The sequence below is a fragment of the Podarcis liolepis genome, assembly GCF_965112155.1.
Source record: "Podarcis liolepis genome assembly, chromosome: 14".
In the NCBI taxonomy this organism is placed as follows: Eukaryota; Metazoa; Chordata; class Lepidosauria; order Squamata; family Lacertidae; genus Podarcis; species Podarcis liolepis.
In genome coordinates, this window is record NC_139569.1 from 49,753,033 (window position 1) to 49,774,541 (window position 21,509).

The window sequence follows — 21,509 nt, forward strand, 5'->3', positions numbered from 1 at the left end:
AAGTCAGCTGATCATTCTAGATAACTCCAGGAGTTGCAGAAGACTTCCTTTCTATCTCTGGTTTATTTTATTTTATTTCCTCAAAACAAAACTTCAAAGAGCAAAAAAATGACAAGCTCAATGCTGTTTCTGGGCCTGATTTTAAGCAGTCAGAAAGCTGACAGCATAACAGAAATGGGAGCGATGGAGGGCCCCTGGGAGCAGCAGGGTTTAACCGTTAAAGCATTTAGGCCCTTAAAAGGGCATTTCATGTGTGCTCCGACTCGTAAAACTCCCCTGAAAAATTATCTGGTCAGAAACTATGAAACTGCAACCCTTCTACTGGAATAGCCTTGGAAAATACAATCAAGAGATTATCACCAGTCCAGAAAATAATGGCTTCAAAACCAGTGGATACTGATGCAGATACAGTATCCACTGCAGGTTCAAAGATAGAGTTAAATTAGATTAGCATTTCTCAAACCTTGTGAAATATTGTTCGCAGCCTCCTCTCCTGGCTCCTTTGCCAGGGGCTTCTACCAAGAACAGCTGGGAAACCTACCCTGGTGAGCGACGATTGTGTTACTGCCCTCCTCAAGTACAGAAGGGCAAAGCAGAGAGCAGCGTTGGCCTCTCGGATATTAAACGTTAGGAAGACCTGATGGTAAGAGCCATTCAGCAGTGGAATGGGCTACCTCAGAAGGGGGTGGACTCTGCGGCAGGGAGACCGTGGCCCCAGGCATACAGTTTTTGTGGGGGTGCAAAGCAGGCGCCCCCAGCAGAGCTCAGCCGGGGGCCCCTTGCATGGGCAGGCAGGCAGCTCAGTGTGCCCTGCTTTGCTTGGGTGGGGGTAGGGTCACTCGTGAAGGCGAGGGCTGGGCTGACTCCCCACCACCCAGTGCATGTGCACAATGCACACTCCCTGCCACGCGTATGCACACCCCGGGCGCCAGCAACTGATGCTATGCCACTGGGTGGACTCCCCTTTTGAACAGAGGTTGGGTGGCCGCCTGCCAGGGATTCCTGCATTCCAGAGGGTTGGGTCTCGAAGCCCCTTGGGGTCCCAACACTACAATACTACCATCCTGTGATTCTGGTCTTCTGCCTTTTCCTGGGCAACAGAGCAGTACTTTCAGTACAATAAAAATATTTAAAAGCCAAAATATAAAGCCAGTTCAAAAACAGCAATAAAAGACAAATCAGCAAGCTCAGATTAAATACTCTAAATACTTAAAAGCAGCAATAATGAAATGCACATCTGAAGCAGATTAAACGTCATCTGGATATTTTTTTTAAAAGCAGACTTCTCTGTGCAGAGTTCCAAATCTTGGTTGTGGCCATAAGGAAAGGAACATAGTTCAACAACTGAGCATATGCTCTGTATGCAGAAGGTCCCAGGCTCAATCTTGCAGGCAGCACTTGGAAAGAATTCCTGTCTGAAACCCAGGAAAGTTGCTGCCAGTCTGTGCTCAGAAAAGTTGAATACTTGCTCACAGATTTATTGACATCGGCACGAGATACTATAGCTAGGAAGTGGAAGGGGCAGGGTGACTATCCAATGGAAGAATGGTATAAGGAGGTGTGGGATATAGCTATAAATGATAAATTAACATGCACTATCAAGCTAAAATGGAAGATATGGAGGAGAAATTATTTTAAGAAGATATGGAAGGTATTTGTAGAATTTGTACTGTTAAAACAGAAAGGGGTCAAACCATCGCAAGGGGTGTTGAAATGTTGGGAGGTTGGATAGTTACGATGGATAGTGGTCTCGGGGGTGGAGTGCACTTTTTTTTTTTAAGTTGAATAAGGGGAGACATGATAACAGGTGTGTAAAATTAGACATGGTGTGGAGAAAGTGGACACAGAAAAAACTTCTCCCTGACTTATAATAGTAGAACCTCATGGCTTCCAGTGAAGCTGAATGTTGGAAGATTCAGGACAGGGGGGAAAACAGACTACCTCATGCAGCACAGAGTTAAACTATGGAACTCTCTGACACAGGAGGTGGCGAGGGTCACCAACTTGGACAGCTTTAAAAGAGGATTGGGCAAACGCATGGAGGAGGAGAGGGTTATAGTGGCTATAGTCCTCTTCCAGTTTCAGATGCAGTGCGCCAGTTGTTGGAACCTCACAAGTCAGGGAAGTGCTGCTGTTGCACTCAAGTCCGGCTTCCAGGCTTCCGGAATGAGCGCCTGGCCGGCCACTGTGAGAACAAGAGGCTGGACTAGATTACGTTTGTATGTCCGTACTGAACTGGATGGACCCCTGGTCTGACACAGGGCTCGGCAAACTTTTTCAGCAGGGGGCCGGTCCACTGTCCCTCAGACCTTGTGGGGGGCCGGACCATATTTTGAAAATAAAAATGAACAAATTCCTATGCCCCACAAATAACCCAGAGATGCATTTTAAATAAAAGGATACATTCTACTCATGTAAAAACACGCTGATTCCCAGACTGTCTGTGGGCTGGATTGAGAAGGTGATTGGGCCGGATCCGGCCCCCAGGCCTTAGTTTGCCTGCCGATGGTCTGATGTATAAAGCAGCTTCCTAAGACCTTGGCGGTCATTCCTCTTCTGGTCACTGCTATAGACGCACGACCTGTCTGTCTCCAGGCACTGTGGTTGTCTGCAGGAGATTCCCACCTGGCGGGGCTGATGCTGCCAGCCTTCATGTCACATTCACAGACATCTTTGTAATGTAGAGTTGGTCTCCCAGCTGGCTTGGTGCCTGAAGCCAGCTGCCCATAGAGTACGTCCTTGGGAATACTGTCATCTTCCATGCTGTGGACAAGACTAAGACAGCATAGATGCCACTGAGGCAGAAGTGAAAACATGCTGGGAATGTTGGCTTGGGAGAGCAGATTTTTTGTTTGGGATTCTGTCCTGTCTTGTGATGCCCAAAATCTTCCTGGCGCAGCACATGTGGAAGGCATTGAGGATCGCTCCTGGCAGGTGTCAGTTGCCCACGACGCACTACCATAAAGCAGCGTGTTCAACAGGCAAGCCTGGTAGAGCTTCATCTTGGTATTGGTTTGTTAGCACCACATTCTTCCCTACCCTTTTGGAGAGACGAGCCAGTGCTGTAGTAGTTGTTGCAGTAAAGGGCTTGTATGCACCCACCGTCCTCACCAGAGAGCAATCTGGCCAGCTCATTCTGGACCAGCTGAAGTTGCCACTGCTTTTTAAGGGCAGCCTCATATGGAGTGCATTACATTGAACCACTAGAGATGTGGCAGAAAGCAGCCTTGCCCAACCTGGTGCGTTCCAGATGCTTCAGACCACAACTCCCGCCAGGCACACAGCTGGTGGGAGTTGTAGTTCAAAGCAACAGGAAGGCACCAGGTTGGGGAATCTTGGACTAAAGCATGTGTCACTATAGCCAGATCTAACCTCTTCAGGAAAACATTTAATTGCCTAATCAATTAATGATACAACCCTCTCTAGGTATTTTCAGAAGTAAGTCCAACCACCCTCAGTGATGCAGACTGTATGGTAAGCTTTCTTCCATCCAACAGCATGCTTTGTAAGTCCAGCATAAAAATGTAATGTCTGATTTACTCTCTGTTTGTTTGCTTAGATGATAAATGATGATGTATTACAACCACACATCTCTTATTCCCAGCCACTTTATATTCCCCATGTTCACCAGGACTACATTTTTGTTGCCCTTATCAAAGTGGAGTGCTGGTCATATATATTGGTAAACAGAAACCATTGGGGTAAAAGTCCTTGCCTTTAGCAGCATCTGCGTCGTTTGCCCCTTTTCTTCAGAGGAGCCGCTACCAGCAAGAGCTTGGGCTTCTGATGATGCACATTTATAGGCCTGTTCCAGTAGCTGGTGCAACATCTGGGCTTTCCTTTCGTCTTGTGGTTTTATTATTCCTTGTTGCAGACCCTGCTTGGGATTTATCCCACCACAGTGGTGGAGGCATGAACAACTTGAACATCGTCTGGTTCCTGAGCAGCTTTGAAGGGAAGAATTGCAAAGCAGAAATGTGGGTTTTCGTTCCTGGAGGCCTGCCAGGGGCTAATTGGCGAGATTCATGATTAGAAGCCCTGCTGTATGTGTAGGTTTAATAAACTGTGAACATCTGGTTCCAGCAGGGCCAAGGAGGAGGAGGCCTCACTCTGTATTGCTTTTCCATAAACCCTATAAATCCCATTTGAGATGAATATTTATTTGTACTTCTGTACAGTTAGGAGAGGAAAAGGTGACACAAACCCACTTTGTGATGTTTCATTTGCTCTTGTGCAATAAATCACTTTCTAAGGTCAGTGCGCAGCAGGAACCACAGCATTAGTCAGACCTTCCTCAATAAAGCACTAGGGAGTCAGAGGAGGCAGCGGGTTCCCCCCAGTCAGTGGAAGAACTGCAGTGGAAGAGCATCTTCTTTGTCTGCAGAAGGCCCCAGCTTCTGTCCTCAGCATCTCCTGCCAGGGCTGGCTGTGTCCACTGCTGGAAGATTTATCTGGGAAATGCAACGTCTACTATGGAGTAATGCCCATCTTCATTGCTGCTTCAACTCATGAATCACATAAATATTTCGGCTGGACATGAGTGGAGAAAGGATGGCACATATTACAGAAAAGAAAAGCAAGGAGGAAAGACCCAGATTTCTGTGAAGTTTACTCCTTAACGCGAATCTTGTAATTCTAGCTGCTGACCAATATCCAAATACCTGTGTTAGCTGCCTGGTCTTAGACAAGGCCTGACTGCATTTTTCCAACTTCAGGGCAAATGTGATCCAAGGATGGTTGAATCTATCAATTCTGGTTTCTCACAGTTTCTCATTTTTCCAGTCTTAAGTTTGGTTCACCACTTTACCACATTTTTTAAAAAAGTCCTCATGAAATTCATCAGCATTTCAGTGCAGTTTTCTAAGCTGTTATATTCAATTTTTTCTGATATGCACATTTTTGCAAAGCAATTTGCCTGAAAATAAAGAGTTTTCATGGGATATTTTCACACTTTCCTGTAATATTTGTGGTTTTGTACCCATTTCTTGTCTGGAGGACTGCCTTGCAAAATTCAGGGAAGTGTGGATTTTGAAGGATGACTGTGAGCAGACTAAGCCTACTCACATTGTGCTTAGTGGAGCATAGGATCTCATTCTTGGATTAAAATGAGGAGCAAGGATACTAGTTTCAGCCCATCATTCTTAGCACAGAGAGAGACCATAATGGAGTGGAAGAAAGGGCTTGGCAGATCTTTAAAATTAGCTATATTCCCTTTGATCCCAAACGTCCCTTCTGTGTTGGTTTCTTAAATACCAATATGTGAAGTCTGAATAATTCTCCCAGACTTGCTGAGAGTCTAGCACGCCTCTGGGGAGCCAGATGGTTACAGTGATTAGTAATGGGATCGGGCCTTTTGCTTGAGGGACACAGCCTGGATCTTCTTCCAGACTTGAAATGGCTAAAGCTTAGCCTGGATTATCTGCCAGGAATTGGAACTTGAGCCAAGTGCAGACATTACAATTACAACACACCTAAGTCTACCGTCAAATCCCCACAACGGGGTGACCTCCCGTTGCTCGGTCCCTGCTCCTGCCAACCTAGCAGTTCGAAAGCACGTCAAAGTGCAAGTAGATAAATAGGTACCGCTCCGGCGGGAAGGTAAACGGCGTTTGCGTGCGCTGCTCTGGTTCGCCAGAAGCGGCTTAGTCCTGCTGGCCACATGACCCGGAAGCTGTACGCCGGCTCCCTCGGCCAATAAAGCGAGATGAGTGCCACAACCCCAGAGTCGGTCACGACTGGACCTAATGGTCAGGGGTCCCTTTACCTTTACCTTTAAGCCTACCATGAAGTAGCATTTTTGTTTGTTTGTACTGTCTAACATGCAGTTGGCAGCTCCCAAATCCCAGGTCTTGGTGTCATAAATTTTCTCGACAGTGTTTGGAATGTTTCCTTGGAGTTCATGGTTTTGAGTGACATTGTGTGTCTGCCAAAACAGTTGATGTGAGCACCTGAGACTGTCTAGCATTCTGTTGTCTGTGGTCGCTGGACAGGACTGGAGCCCAAGATGCTCCAGGATTTTGTGTGTGTGTGTGTCTTTATTTTCCCCCTCATCTGTGTGGTATAGTGATTAGAGTGCCAGATTAATACGGGAAGATCAGGGTTCAAATTCCCACTTAGCCATCAAGCTCATTGGGTGACCTGAAGCCCGTCACTTTCTCTCAGCCAAACCTACCCCACAGGGTTACCGTGAAGCGTCTGCTCTGCCTTGAGCTCGTTGGAGGAGAAGTGAGGTGTAAATGTCATGAATCAATAAATGTGTGCTGTGTTCTTGCCTGAGGAAAGAAAAGCCTCTTCAGTGGAATTATTTTGAAGACACAGAGGTTTGCTTTCTTTCTGCACAGCTTCCATATTCTGTCTTCAGTAACCGGAAAGACAATGCATAGTTCTATTCTAACTGATTGATCAGAGAAATGTATATAAATAACCTGTCTTGTTGAGATAAGTAAGGATTTTCTGATCTCGGGGGCACAATCTTGTATAAGTTTGAATCAAATCTACTGGGGAGTTCCAGTTGTGCAAACCCCGCCCAACTGCCCACTGCTGCTTCCTTGATTCAGTTGGACCTCTGCAGGAGACCTCTATTGTGGATTATGCTCTAAATGACTCTCACTGACACAGAAGTATCAAGGCAACAATTCTCCCAAACACCCAATGCCTGCTGGAGAGGGCAAGAAAGCTGCATATTCAGCTAAATTCCCAGAACAGGTGTGAAGCTGCTGAAAGCAGAGGAAGGCTGTTCCAGATGTTGGCAGCTGCCGCAGGAGAGGCCTTCGCATTATCTATGGTAATATTTTCTGAGAAGCTGTTTAGAGTTTTGTTTCTGAGTGGGGGAAGGGGGGAAGGAGACTTTAAATGCATGCAAACCCTTTTTATGGTGCATAGATATGAAGCAAATGTTGCTTCCATCTGTCCTGTCATTGCAGAGTCTGGTGAATGAGGTTCTCCAGTGCCTCTGCCCTGCTCAACTCTGTGACTGATGTAGGAAAGGGATCCTGTTTCCTTAGTCAGGGCAGCGTACTTGTTCATTGTGGCCAGTAAAACGACAACGGAGCCAACATTTTTGGACAGCAGAGCCAAACTGGACATTCTTCCACGTCTATAAATCCATTTGATATGCACATAGCTCCCCCTTGGAGGCTGTTCTTGATTAACATGGAGGGGAGGGAGCATGGCCATCCCCTGTCCAGAAGGAGGAACAAAGTCATCTCCCCTTTTGCCTTTCCAAGAAGGACCATCACTGGGTGAGTGAGCACCCGCTTTGCATTCAGAAGGTTCAAACCTTGAGCCACTATCCTGAACCCCTCAGAGGAATTGTGGAAAGGGGGGTCAGATGAGGAGGAATGGGAGGAGATCAGAGAGTTGGAGGAGTCGGACCCATGGGAATCACCTAGAGCAGAGGTTTTCAACCTTTTTGAGTCCACAACTCCCTTTACCAACTACATTCTTTCTGCAGCATCCCTGTGGGGCTCAGGAGCCCAGTTATGTCGCCCCTTTCCTGCAGCCCTGGCAGCCCCTCACCCCTCCCTTGTGGAGGGTTCCCTCAGCCTCCTCTCCTTGGGAGTCCTCTGAGCAGCAGCTGCTGCTGTCTCTGAGCTGCCTCCCCACCCCCACCCCAAAGAGAGGTGCTTCCCAGAGGCACCATTTACCTGCAGAGCCTATAGGCAGGGAAGAGGGAAAGAAAGAGAGACAGAGGCCAGTGTTGCCTGCAGCACCCATGACCATCATTCAAGGCACCCTAGGGTGTCACAGCACACTAGTTGAAAACCACTGTCCTAAAGGATTGGAGTATGCAGATTCAGGGACAAGTTCGACCCTGGTGAGGATCCCAGCGGTCCTGGGGGTGGAGATTCTGATGCAGAGAGAGGACCAAGCGGTTGTCAGCAGAGCTGCCTGCCTCAGTGCCATGACATCTCCCAAGCGCAGACTAGGTGACTCAGACACCTTCCCCTGTCAGTGGGGAGCCCTCCTTTTCAGGGGAGGTGCTAGGGTGAATTTGACATCTCCATCTCCAAGGATGTGGGGGCGACTGTGCCAGTGTGAATGTGTTGTTAGAACCACCCCAATCCCCAAGTGGTGAGGGATTCCAAGGGTTGCGGACACTTACCCCCGAGTTCAGTTTCCTTGGAATGAAGGTCAGCAGAGACTGTGGTGTCTATAGGATATATGGTTTATTTACCCATAAATACAACAACCAGAGTCAAAGGGAGCGGTGCTCATAGCATTAACACCCTAACATACCTTGCTTCCAGGAGAGTTCTAGAGCCCAGCACCGAGCTAACATGTCTCTGTCTCTTCTCAGCCTGCAGACTGCTTTTCCTCAACTCATACACAACTCCTCTCCTACTGTTCCTTATCAACCAGTGCAGAGAGAAGAAACGCCATGGTGCATCTGCAGCAGCACAAGCTGCAGTAAAACATGTCTGTCCCATATCGGGCTCTACAGCCACAGCAGGCGCTGGAACCTTCAAACCATTCAACTTCACCTGCAAAGGCAGATTCCTTCATTGTCTCCCAAGACCAGGTGAGGTGGGGAAACACTCACCCATTTGCCCAGAGGGCACAATAACTTACTGTAGCTCTTGCAACTCAACTCGCTCCTTGGGGATGCTGATCATGGTGCTTAACTAGCTGGCCACAACCATTGACTAGACCAAGGGACTCGTTTTTGCTCTCATACCTTATGCACCACAGGAACAGGAGCCCAAGAACTGGGAGAGGCACAGGTGATCCTACAAACCAGCCCCCCAACATGCTCAGCCAACTTGGAGGAGTGTTTGCTTACTTGCCCAGTCCCAAGACTAAGGATGGTTACTGCGTGAATAGCTGGGCCCCACCCACTCTTAAAAGGAGAGCATTGGGGAATGTTTCTCAAGGATTGGGGTCTTATGGGGTTGCTGTAAGGACTGAACCCCCTAAAAGCTCCTTACAAATGCCAGGTAATATGAGTGTACGTTGCACGACTTCAGGTGAACTTGAATGAACCAAGCAGAAATTTATTTCTCCAACTGACAGCTAGTGCAGCTATTGATCCAAACATATATATCCTGACATAGTCCTGCCAGAGAGCTAAGACTAGCTGGGGAGGCCCTCTGCCACTGATGTGTAGGCAGCCGTTCTCCATGGTGCCCCACCCATGGTTTTGTAGTGGTTCTGATGAAGGAGCCCCAGCTGATCCTGCCCACCCTATTTACTGAAGAAACAGGACCAACCATTTTAATCCATTCCTGTCTTTCTGTCTGGAAATCAGGACATGAAAGCAACAATTTGAGCATCCCAGTAAAATCCAAAGTTCCTGGGCTGTCTCAGGGGCTGTCTCTGGCCATGGCATGGGAAGACCATGGATGTACAGGTGCTTTTCTACACCTGCAGATCTTTCACAACCTGTCTCTGGGATGGTTTGTTCAGTTCAGGGAGCGGCACAATCTGTTATTGTGATTCTGAAGGTCCTTGGCCTACTTTGGTGGCCAAACAGCTCAGGACTTATATAAGCCTTTCTAGAATGTTTCAAAAATAACACTGTTCTCCCTTCCTTCCCAGCCTGCAGGGGAAAGAGTTCGGAACACTTTGCTCCCATCCAAGGCTAAACTCAGCATCTGGCTGAAGACTCACCAGCCTCCTTGTGTCTGTGACACCGTTTTTGCATTTCTGAGGCTCCATGCATATGTTCAGGGAGCAGGCGGGGGGGGGGGGGAGAGAGGAAGCAGGTCCTGATCAAATTACCAAAGCAGGGTGTTAGCAAATTTCTTGTTTGCATGACAGAGTAGTTCATATGCTCCTGTGGAAGAATCAGATCTGAGAGTCAAGGAGAATGCAGTGGTTAGAGCATCAGACAAGGACCTGAGAGAGACCTAGTTTCAAATCCCTGTTTTGTTAGGGCGTGCTGAATTTTTCAACTTTCAAATTCCAAAAATGAGGGGTGCAAAAAGTTGTAACACGACTTGGGAATTAAAAAGGTTAAATTAGTATAGTTTAGATTTGCTTGGTAAATAACACGTGTGTAAAATTGTATAGAAATGATTAAAAATAATTGTCACGTACTTGTAATTATATATTTATATTATTTATATACAGCGGACCCTTGGGTTACGTTACCTTTGGGTAACGTAACTTTCGGGTTGTGAATGTGGCAAACCCAGAAGTGTATTCTTCCGGGTTTCACCATTCTTGCATGCGCAGAAGCGCTCTATCGCACTGCGCATGTGTGTAGAAGCAGCGCCTCTACTTGCAGATTTTTCGGGGTACGTATGGACCCCTGGAATGAATTACATTCATATCCAGAGGGTCCACTGTATTATATACAGTGCTATTTTTCTAGAAAAAGAGGTGCTGGAACTCATCATGGACGCCTCCCTAGTTCTCTTGTAATGGCAATGGCGCCTACCTGAGAGGGGCCGGAACAGAGTTTTGGTGAATTCTGGCTGGAAAAAACCCCTGATTATACATACCTGTATATTACCTGAGACTTTCGGAAGGTAAAATTTAAATCATTTGGTTTTCTAAGAGCAGTTTATGTGCTTCTTAATCAAATGTAGACTTACCAAATTAAATGTTGTCCAATCACAGAACTAATAGCAGATTTGAATTCCCCACACCCATGTTATTGAGACCACTCACTGAAGAAATTTGCAAAAAATAAGTTTCACCCCCTAAAATGACACGTCCTACTGCTCTAGGCATGAAGCGCGCTGGGTGACCTAGAACCAGTCACCATCTCTCTGCCTAAACTACCTTACAGGGTTGTTGTGAGGATGAAACAAGCTTCCTGGAGGAACGGGGAATATAAGTAGAATGAAGGAATGTAGTCCTGAGCCCAGGTGATTTGAGCTTGCTCTCCAGCCACTCAAGGAACAGGGGCCCTGGTGGTGGTGGTAAATCTGGAAACTCTAAAAGTTGAGACCTTTCTTGGAAGGAAGAACCAGTGATCATCCCCCACTTGTCACTTTTCCTATGAAAGAAGGGGCTTACCAACTGAAGAAACATCTCCAGAGCTGCTGAAGCTTCTGCTAGCAAGGCTGCCGAAGGAAACTCAGTCTTCCCCAACCTGGTGCCCTCCAGTTGTTTTGGACGTAAACTCCCATCATTTCCGACACTAGGCCACGGTGGCAGGGGCTGAAGGGGCTTGTAGTCCAAAACATCAGGATGAGTCTTCCTCAAGAGGACAGCAACCAGCTCCTTTTCCAGACCATGGGGAGTGGTAGGAGAAACAATTCAGGAAGAACCAGGCCTCCAATGTGCAGCTTGGAATCAGAGAACTTTCCCTTGAGGTGGGCAGTGTGCACAACAAGATGTCCATTCATCACTCAGCCGTGTCCTTCGTTGGGGTCACGGCTTGTCCAGTCCTTTGTCTGTATAAGGAAGCCGACAACCTCTCCACCAAAAGAGCCAGCCTGTGTCTGAGTGGTGGGTCTGTGGAGTGGGGAGGGCTGTAGATTTCTCAGTGGGATCATCAGGTGCCTTTAGCATGGTGGGGTGTATAATTCTCTATTTCTCCTTTGCATCTCCAGGTGTGGCAGTGCTGGACTGAGTCTTGCCTCAGTGGTGGACTGGATGAGAGCAAATAAACTGAAGCTCCATTCAGATAAGACAGTGGCACTGTTGGGCGGTGGCCTGCTCTTGAGGGGGTTACCCTTCCTCTTCAGGAGCAGCTACATAACTTGGGGGTGCTCCTGGACCCATTACTGTCGCTTGAGGCCCAGGTGGCCTTGGTGGCACGTAGTGTCTTCCATCAGCTTCGGCTGGTGGCCCTGCTATGTCCCTATCTGGACAGGGATGGCCTAACTTCTGTGGCCTATACTCTGGCAACGTGTAGGCTGGATTACTACAGTGTGTTAGACCTGAGTCTGCCTCTGAAGATGGTTCAGAAACTTCAGCTGGTGCAAAATGCAATGGCCAGATTCCTTGCCAGAACAAGATGGTTTGAGCATATAACGCCAGTCCTGGCCTGACTGCACTGGCTGCCAATTCACTTCCAGGCCCAATTCAAAGTGCTGGTGCTGACCTATAAAGTCTTACACGGCTCAGGACCTCAATACTTTAAGAACTGCCTCTCCCCATACAATGACCCGGATCCAGCTCTTGTCATCCGTGGCCCTTCTCTATGTCCCTCCTACCTGCGAGGTTTGGAGGGTGGCCACATGAGAACAGGCCTTTCCTGTGGTGGCCCCCCACCTATGGAATGCTCTCCCTAGAGAGGCTCACTGGGCGCCATCATTATGTGTTTCCAGGTTCCAGGCAAAAACATTCCTCTTTACCAAGGCCTTCAGTCATTAAATGATCTATGGCCTGTTAAAGGGGGGGGGCACGGTTACGATTCTTTTATTATTATGCTGTCTATTATTATGCTTTGTATTATGTTTTAATTATTATGCTCTGTAAAATACATGCTCTTTCACCACCCTGGGATCTTTTGATAAGGGATGGGATATCAATCGAATATCATTATTGTTAATCATCATCATGCGGCTGGGATGCCTGGTGCCGTCTGGATACTGTTGAACCCCCAGCTCCCAGCAGCCCCAGCCAGCAAGGCCAAAGATCAAGGACGAAGGGAGTTGTGGACGCAGGTTCCCCACCCCTGATGTACAGTATAAGCACATCAGGGTAGCCCTTTGCTGTCTCTAGTCAGCACCCAGATGGGAAAGACCACCAGCAGCACAAGAGGGTTCCTGTGCTCTTCCCATTCTTATTTCCCAGTAACTCTGTAAATACTTATTTCTGTTTTTAGTGATAGACTGCCTCTGAGTCTGGAGGTTCTATACCGTAGTTTCCTTTTTTTTATAAGATATTTATTAAAGTTTTCAAAATGTTACAAAAAGAAGAAACATACAAAGTAGAGACAGAAGAGAATACAAAGAATAAAAATAGTTAACAGAGTAGAATAAAATAAAATAAATAAAAAACAAACCCCTTCCCACCGTGTAGAAAAGAAGAAAAGAAAAAAAAGAATTTTTTTTAAATAAAAAAGCAAAAAAGTGACAAAAATACAAAAAACCCTAGCCTTTAAAAACATTTAAAAACAAATTCATTATTTTCAGACCCTTAACTGTCATAACCTTCTTTCTTAGACCTCCTCCTCCTCCCTTCCTTTGTATCCTAGTTATAAATTATCCCAGCAAATCCTTTCCTTTCCATGTTTCATAAAATTCTATCATTACATTACCCTAGACTATTTTAATCTTATCTTTCTATAATAGAAGAAACCTCCATACCGTAGTTTCCATACCTCTGGTTACCATATCTCTTTCCCATGAATTTGTTGAATCTCCATTTGTAGCTGTCTAACCTTGTGACTGTGCCCTGTGAATCTTCTATGTGGTTTTCTTAAAATTAAACCCACAAAGCTCTCAAAACAGCACAGAGAACACTGAAAGTAATAATGATGCTGTGTTGTGCGCTCTTGCCAACTCAATCCTCAGCATGCCTGCTCAGATGTCAGCCCCATTAAATGCATAGAGGGTTGCAGCCTGGAATTATGGACAGATTGAGAAGCACAGGTGGAGGTGAGCAAGAGGAGGAAAGGGGGGAATTGTTTGAGGGAGCAGGCCTTTGGACAAGGGGTGATGGTGGAGCGAAAGTCACAAGTGGGGATGTAGCCCTGGATAATTCTGTAGGAGAGAATGGTGTAGTTTCCTCTGAAAGAGTGGCCAATAGGTGGCGCACTGCAATCAATTACTAGGCTCACCTGGAAGGCAGCTACGACTGCAGCTTGTCAGTCCTAGGCTGCAAGGACAGAGGCAGCACCAGGTTCAGCGTCAAGCAGAATTAGGCCAAGAGAGGTTTGCTGATGCCCCAGGCTGGAAGAGGCTGGTTAGTCAGCTGGAAGTGATGTTTTGTTGTCTTGCAGTGCTGTGATGGAAATGAGATTTATTGTTGTGATGGTTTGACTTTTTTAAAAAGATGGTTTTATTTTATTATGCTGGTTATAAATCACCCTAATAGAAGGTTGTGATGGCTTCTTGTTCAGAAAGCAGATGACTCAGGGTGGATTAACACGGCCATGACTTTTTTCACAAGGGGACTGCAATGCTTGCTTCCACCTGGCCATTTAAAGCTCCCCTCAGATGTGTGCCTCAGAGGTCACAGTGCTTGTCAACAGGAGGGATGGATACTTGATATGAGCATATTACTGGATATTACCACCTACAAATTCAGCCACCTACTAGAGCAGCAGCTCCCCAGTGACTTCTCCTGGGAGGCCGGGTGGAAAGGAAGGAACTTTGGTGTCTAGGTCAGAAACAGGGGTGGTGGAAGTTCAGCAGGTACAGTTGGAAATGAAGTCTCTGCACAGAGGTGAAAACATGGACCCAGTGTGTGGCAGCTCTGGAAACGGTTGCATTTTAATTTTTCGTTTTTACAAATTTCATTGAATCCTTCACAGTATAACACAGTATAACAGTTTTTATTTTTTAAAATGTTGCAGACAAAACTTTAAAATCTGATATAAACCAATCAAAACATTCCAAAGACCGCATGGGGATGGGAAATACGTACGTGAACCATGCGTCCTCATTACATACTTTGGGAATAATATACTTATAAATGCCAAACATAGGGTCCATTACGTCAGCAAAGCTAACAGCAACCGTCTTTAAGATTCGGTGAGAGCCAGTGACAAGATATCTAAATAAAGAAAATCCAAACCAGCTTTTTAAAAAATATTTTCCTTTCCTTTTATAAATGTATATGAAACAGAAAGAACAGTTATAACAACAGATGAAAATCAGAAAGGGAAAAGCAAAACTATAAAATAGGCATGTAAAATGAGTCCAGTTCCACATGGGTTAAAGTAACCAAGTAGAAAATCAGAATACAGAGGTAAAGTTCAGACAGCGTACCTCTCCAAAAGGAAAAGTGAACAGAAGATGGTCTAGGTTCTTCAGGTGAGGAATTAATGAAAGAAATGAAGTGATGGAAGTTAAGCAGGTACAGTTCCTGCAGGTATCTATCTGTATTACTTCCTGCTTCTCAATTGGCACCATCAGGGATGTGCTAAGCTAGCTTGGTTAGAGGAAGGGGGAGTGTTAGAAGTCCAATTAATACCTGCAAGAATCTTTTTCTGGAAAGGACATCAGGGATTCTGTTCCTCACTGGCCAGATTCCACCTAAACATTAGGAAGAACTTCCTGACAGTAAGAGCTGTTCGACAGTGGAATTTGCTGCCAAGGAGTGTGGTGGAGTCTCCTACTTTGGATGTCTTTAAGCAGAGGCTTGACAACCATATGTCAGGAGTGCTCTGATGGTGTTTCCTGCTTGGCAGGGGGTTGGACTCGATGGCCCTTGTGGTCTCTTCCAACTCTATGATTCTATGATTTCTCTGTATTGCCCCGCAGGTTCCAACAGCAGCTGCATTGATCGCTGTAGAGTAGCAGTGCTTGCTTGGGGGTTTCAGTTTTTAAAACAACTGCTGTAAGGTGATAGTCCTTAAGGCTATGCAATCTCAGTGTGTGATGGGAAGCCTTGCACCTTCCTGTGAGTGTCACCAGCAGAATAGGAAACACACACACGGAGAGAGGGAGAGAGATTGAATTTGGATCAAACTCCAGGTATTCAGATCTACTTCTCTAACCCATTCTTCCCCAGCACGGCCCACGGCTGTGGTCCAGATGCTCTAAAGGGCGCTCGATTGGGAAAAGAATATCAGCTTGTTCTCCTAAGCCAAAGCGCTCGAACTGCAAGGCTTCCAGGAATGATGGGCAGAACCTGCATCCAGGAACAGGCAAGGTGCCTCCACCCACCATTGGCTGGGCATCCCCAGCTCTGGGCTCCCGTCCTGCTCGTGGGCTTCCCACAGTGGGCACCGCCAGGACAAGAGGATGGGCTCCCTTTGCGCTGAGCTTGATTCAAGAGGGGCTGCGGGCTAGAAAAACGACGCAAGACGGGGAAACTTGGTGCTGGCTGCTGCTAAAGCCGGCGGCGGCGGCTGGCTGGCAGTGCCCTGCTTGTTTGCGTGCCCTGAGCAGGCGGCGCCAGCGCGGCTCCTCCACCGTTACGCGCCTGGCAGCTGCTGGCACCGCGGAGGAGGGAGGCGGGAGCGGCGCTGCTGGCCAATGGGAGCTGCCTCTGCCTCCGCGGCTGGCGATTGGCTTCGGCGCGCCGCCGCTTGCCCATAAAGAGCGCGCCCGCGGCGCCAGGCTGCAAACTCGCCGGAGTAGCGGCTGGAGCGCTTGGCAGGGCGCAGCAGCTCTGTGTGCGCGGCATCCTGAAGCAGTTCTTGGGAAGCGGCCAACCCTGCAAGGTAGGCGCGAGGCTGTTTGCGCCCGCGGACTCTGCGGGCTTCCTCAGAAGCGAGGCTGGGGACTCCGATCATAGCTGTCAACGTTTCCCCCTTTTAAAGGGAAATTCCCTTGTTCCGAATAGGATTCCTCCCAAGAAAAGGGAAAACTTGACAGCTATGACTCCGATGGGGCTTGGCACCTAAGTGTGCTGGGGATCGCAGCCTTGAAAAGGCGGCCAAGATGAAAGTCTACGGACTGGCCAAAGACGGACGGGTCTCTGGAGTTCTGCGTGGGGGCTCTTCCTCCCCCTTTTCTCTCGTTCTTCCCTTGTTAAGTAAAGAAACCCGTTTTAGTAAATGGAATGTATGTATTGAAGTCTATCTAAAACTACTGTACCAGGAATTCTTTTGTACAAAGGAAGGAGTTTGGTGGGGGCTGGGAAGGCTTGCTGGAGCCCGATCCTGTGCTTGTTGGCTCTGAAGTAAGGCGCACTGGATTCTGTGAGGCTTACTCGCAAGTAAGCATGCCTGGATTTTTGCAGCTGTGGTGTGCAAAAAGGCTTTAGCTATACAAAAGTAGCATTCAGCTACGTCCTACTTGGAGTAGACCCACTGGAAGGAACAAGCATGGCTATTAATTTCAGTGGGTATACTCCTGAGTAAAAAGAAGCTGAGTACCCCCCATCACCTGCTGCCTACATTTAAGAGGGCTTTAAGAGTTGCGAACAACCCAGAGATATTAACGCCTTTGTATTCGCCTCTCCCTTTTTTGGCAGGTTCTTCTGATCTCCTTCAGCTCTTCTGTGGGACTCCCGAGAAGTCAGCCGGACTCAATGTGGTTCTTGGAGAAAGTGGGGGCATCCCCTGGAGAAGGCAGCCCCCTGGGCCCGTCCTTCCTGGGCTTGCCCCCCAGCCACCCCGCCCCTAACACAGCCAAGCCGGGGGGCCCGGCTGCCGCTTTTGCCAACATCCTGACCCCGGACCGGATCCCGGAGTTCTGCATCCCTCCCCGGCTGGCCAATCCTCCTCCGGCGAAGAGTCCCAGCGCAACTTTCCAGCCCCACCGCTGCCTGACCGAGCCCGGCTTGCAGCAGGCGGCCACCTCGGCCGGGGTGGGGGCCGAGCGCACCCCCTGCCCCTTCCCGCTGCCCCACCTCATCCAGGTGGAGAGCGTGGAGGAGATCCCGGACCTGGAGGAGGAGGAGGAGGAAGGCGGCACGAACTCGGACCCCCGGTCGCAGGCTGCCCTCTCGCTGCCCCACTTCCCCAAAGCGCAGACCTCCTACGGCTTCTGCACGCTGCTGGAGAGCCCGCACACCCGCCGCAAGGAGTCCCTCTTCCACAGCGGCGACTCCGCCTCGCTCAGCCTGGCGCGGCCCCGAGCCAGCAGCTACGCGGGCCGAGAGCTCTCCGCCGGCCGCCCGCTGCTCCGCCGGCCCTGCGACAGCGACACGGCTTCCTCCAGCGAGTCCTCGCCCTTCGGCTCCCCGCTCCTGGGCCGCTCGCCTCCGCTGCCGCGCGGACCGGGCTTGCTCTCCAAAGCGCGCAGCCAGGAGGGGCTGCTGGGCAGGGCCTGGCGGGCCCGGGGCAAGCTGTCCAGCGCGGGGAGAGCCAACTCCCTGTCCACGGAGGACAGCAGCTCCACCGACAGCAGCCCCGGCGCCGTGCGGCGCTCCTCGGACAGCCTCTTCGAGCCGCTGGGCTGCCGCGCCTGCAGCCTCTCGCCGCTGCCCATCTTCCCGCTGGAGAGGCTGGGCCGGGAGAGCACGGTGGGCCTGGACCGGGGCGGGCTGCTGCGGCTGTCCTGCGAGTACTGCCCCGAGAACCGGCGCCTGCGGGTCCGCCTGATCAGCGCGGAAGGACTGTACGAGCCCGCGGCCGAGCCCAAGAGCATCAACTGCTGCATCACCTTCTCGCTGGTGCCCGGCAAGATGCAGAAGCAGCGCAGCACGGTCATCAAGAGGAGCCGCGACCCCATCTTCAACGAGGACTTCTTCTTCGTGGGCATCGCCGAAGACGACCTGGGCAGCCTCGCCGTCAGGATGAAGGCTGTCAATAAGGGGAGCAGCTTGAAAAGGGACCTTCTCTTGGGGGAGAGCGAGGTTCCCTTGATGAAGCTTTTAGCGGGTTAAAAAAGTGAGAAAGAACTCTCTTGCAACCTGAGATACTTTATTTATTTTTTTCATACTCGTGGATTTTTTGTTTTAAAATAAATATAATTTTTACTGAAATTTGCAAATGCTTCTCTTTTGGTATCTGTTAGGTCAGTAAATGACTTTGACTTGAGCGAGGCCTGCAAGTTACGCACTGGAATGCACAATTCATGGTTCTATTATTCCTATGCACCTGTGCTTTGGCAATGTCCCATTGAGCTCTCCATGAGGCTTGCACCTAAGGAGCTGTGTACAGACTTGCAGCTTCAGTGTTTGTGTAGCAACCAGAGTGCTTTACATCATCCTTAAAACAACCCCCACAGGGCAGGTGACAGGGTGGTGGTGGCTGAAGCCGGCTAGTTTCAACCTACAGCTGGAGAGTCCCAGGTCATCTCTGCTCAGCCACAGAGCTCACTCTCTCAGGGCCTCTCCTACCTCGGAGGGTGGCTTTAAAATGTAAATTATGAAAGTTTTCTCCCATTTGAATGCAGTGGGGCTTACTTCTGAGTAAACACACACAGGGTTGTGCTGTGAAAGGCAGCAGTTTACCTTAGACCTCCTAGTGAGTCCATGGCCAGAGAGGATATTTGAACTGGAATTTTTTTTAGTTCACTGTTACACAAAACTAGCTCCATTTTTATCATGCCATCAGGGTACATTAGCCTTCCTCAGTCTGGGATCCTTCCAGTACAGAGTGCTCTACTTTGCAGTGTGAAATACAAATGCCTGTGAGCTTTGTATAGGAACACGGCAGACTGTACCTCTTGCACTTCATGACCCTATAGCATCATAGCTTATAGTTCATACCCATTATAACCAATTGCCAACTGAGGCCAGCACTCAGTGCCTCTGATGAAGTGGGCCGTGGTCCATGACAATTTAAGCCACAACAAGGCTACAATCCCAAAGGGATTTACCTAGTACATAGCTATAGTGAACCCACGAAGGTTTACTTCTGAGTAATGGGTAAAGGATTGCACTGTCCATCTATTAGATCTGAGGGTGCCACAATGTTTGGGGGCTGTAATTTTGAGTAAATATAGCACTGGCTGGATTGTTCGGTTTTGTTTCAGTAAGAGGCACTGATGTGAAGAGTTAACCCAGAAGTTCCCAACAGGAATTGAATCAAAGAAGAAACGTGTACAAATTAATCCAAGCAAGAGCCCATTTCTTCACTTGTGGCAATATGTGAACATTCAGCTGAACAGAACTCTTCCATCAAACAGAATGTGAAGGTTTCTTGCTTTTAGCTGAACACCAAGGAAGCAAACAGCTTGGAAATCTTATGTGATAATGGCCATGGCAGCTTGCCTGCTGAATCTGTGAGGGAGTCTGAGTGGAACAGGAAGGGAGAGGTTGGATGTGTATTTTGAGCCAAAATCCAATGCTGCAGTTGAGTGGGTTCCTAACTGGGGAGGGGCTGACTTGGTCCACTACCCCATTTCCTTAATTTTTTTTTATTGATTTGTTGTTGTTTTTAAGACCACACATAACAAAAACAAAGAAAACAAAGAATGAAAAATGTAAATAATAAACCTTCCCATCCTAAAGCACAATTATACAAAAGCACAAATAATAATATTAATAATAATACATCACAGCTCCAAAGGGATAATAATGTAATATCATGAGCTGAGGGTGAGGAGTGGGCTGTCTGTCAATACCCTTCTAATTCCTGGATCCAGCAAGTATTAAGCAATAATTCAAATTCCTGGAACATCCAGGCTAGCTTCCTGGTAATAGGTAGCAAAGGAAGTGGCTCTGTGCCAGACATCAAATGAATGCGGCCCCCTCCCTCAACTCACTGGGAGTTAGAAAAGCCAAAGGCCTGAGCTCAGTTGTTTGTGTGTTTGTGTGTGTGTGTGTGTGTGTGTGTGTGTGTGAGAGAGAGAGAGAGAGAGAGAGAGAGAGAGAGAGAGAGCTTGAAGCTGGAGGAAGAAGCAGGCTGAAGTCTCTGAGGGGACAACCATCCCTGATATCTTCTTGAATCCAAGGCTGTGGCTATGGGGGAAGCAAGACCCCTTATGGGGTGTTAATGCTGTGAACCCCTCCATCGTAGGCTCAGGTTGTAGACATTTGTAAATAAACCATATATCCTAAAGGGACCACAGTCTCTGCTGTCCCTCATTCCAACCCTGGGGAAGCGCCTGGAACCCCTGGAATCTCACACTGCTTGGAGATTGGGGTGGCCTGCAACAGTATGAACTGACAGAAAGATTCCCTTTAAAGATAATGAAGATTTATAAAAATCAAAGTATTTTCCATCTGCGGGCTCCATCATTACTGACACTAAAGTTTCTATATAGTCCTAAATGAGCCTGCCTGATTGCAAATACTGGTGGCACCGAGTGACCACATGCCTCAACATTTGTAGAAGAAGTGAAACCATGCCATGTGTCACTACCCCATTTCCCACTTGGAAGTGCCAACTCCACACCCCAAAGAGCCCTGTTCTGGGGTGCAACAGGCCAGATCACAAAAGTTGTGAGTGTGGCTAATTGTCAGATCCCCAAAAACAATGAACAAGTTTTTGCCTTGCACATGCACCCTAGAAGTCTGGCCAGAGGTCCTGTGGGAGAACTCTCAGTCCTGCAGAGCCCCACCTTAAGGGGAGCCCCTACATGTCCACAGGAGCCTCAGGGGGCAGGGAGAGCACTCTCATGAGCCCCAGGGTGGGCAAAAGGATTCCTGAATTGCAGGGAGTTGCAGTAATTGATCGTCGTGGTTCCTTCCACCTCTACAATTCTATGATTCTACCCTTGGGTCCAGCTTAAGAGTTCCCCACAGGTTTTGGGTTGGCCACTGTGAGAACAGGGTGCTATGGTCTGATCCAGCAACAGGCTCTGCCTAGGTCCTTACATTCTTAAGTGTCTTGCCTGAGGCTGAGGGTGCCCCAAATCCTGGAGCTGGGTTGAGACAGGGTGCAGGTGTATTGTGCAGCTTTGCCCTTAGGAAGTACCCGTTCCTTTACCGCAATTTCCCTCCCAAGTCTGGGTACATACAACCAGTGCATTTTTTCTGGGGGTACGCATACCCCTAAACATTTTGTGAATCTAAGTTTGGCCTCATTGAGGGGCAGTATTTCAATATGAGTAGGAAAATGAGAGTACCCCTAAACATTTTTTTAAAAAGAAAAAAGCACT

The 21,509-nt window shown here is 48.3% G+C and overlaps 1 protein-coding gene across 1 annotated transcript; it reads left to right on the forward strand.

Annotated features, from left to right (window-relative positions):
* The first annotated feature begins 16,141 nt into the window (after nucleotides 1–16,141).
* On the forward strand, nucleotides 16,142–18,444 carry LOC310693760 (C2 calcium-dependent domain-containing protein 4C-like). Its single transcript, XM_083476120.1, has 2 exons — nucleotides 16,142–16,234; nucleotides 16,990–18,444. The coding sequence occupies exon 2, from the start codon at nucleotides 17,047–17,049 to the stop codon at nucleotides 18,343–18,345; it is 1,299 nt and encodes a 432-aa protein (XP_083332246.1). The 5' UTR covers nucleotides 16,142–16,234; nucleotides 16,990–17,046; the 3' UTR covers nucleotides 18,346–18,444.
* Nucleotides 18,445–21,509: the final 3,065 nt, after the last annotated feature.

Excerpts from the sequence above, each read along its gene's own strand:
- LOC310693760 (XM_083476120.1), top strand. The coding sequence starts at position 17,047 with ATGTGGTTCTTGGAGAAAGTGGGGGCATCCCCTGGAGAAGGCAGCCCC.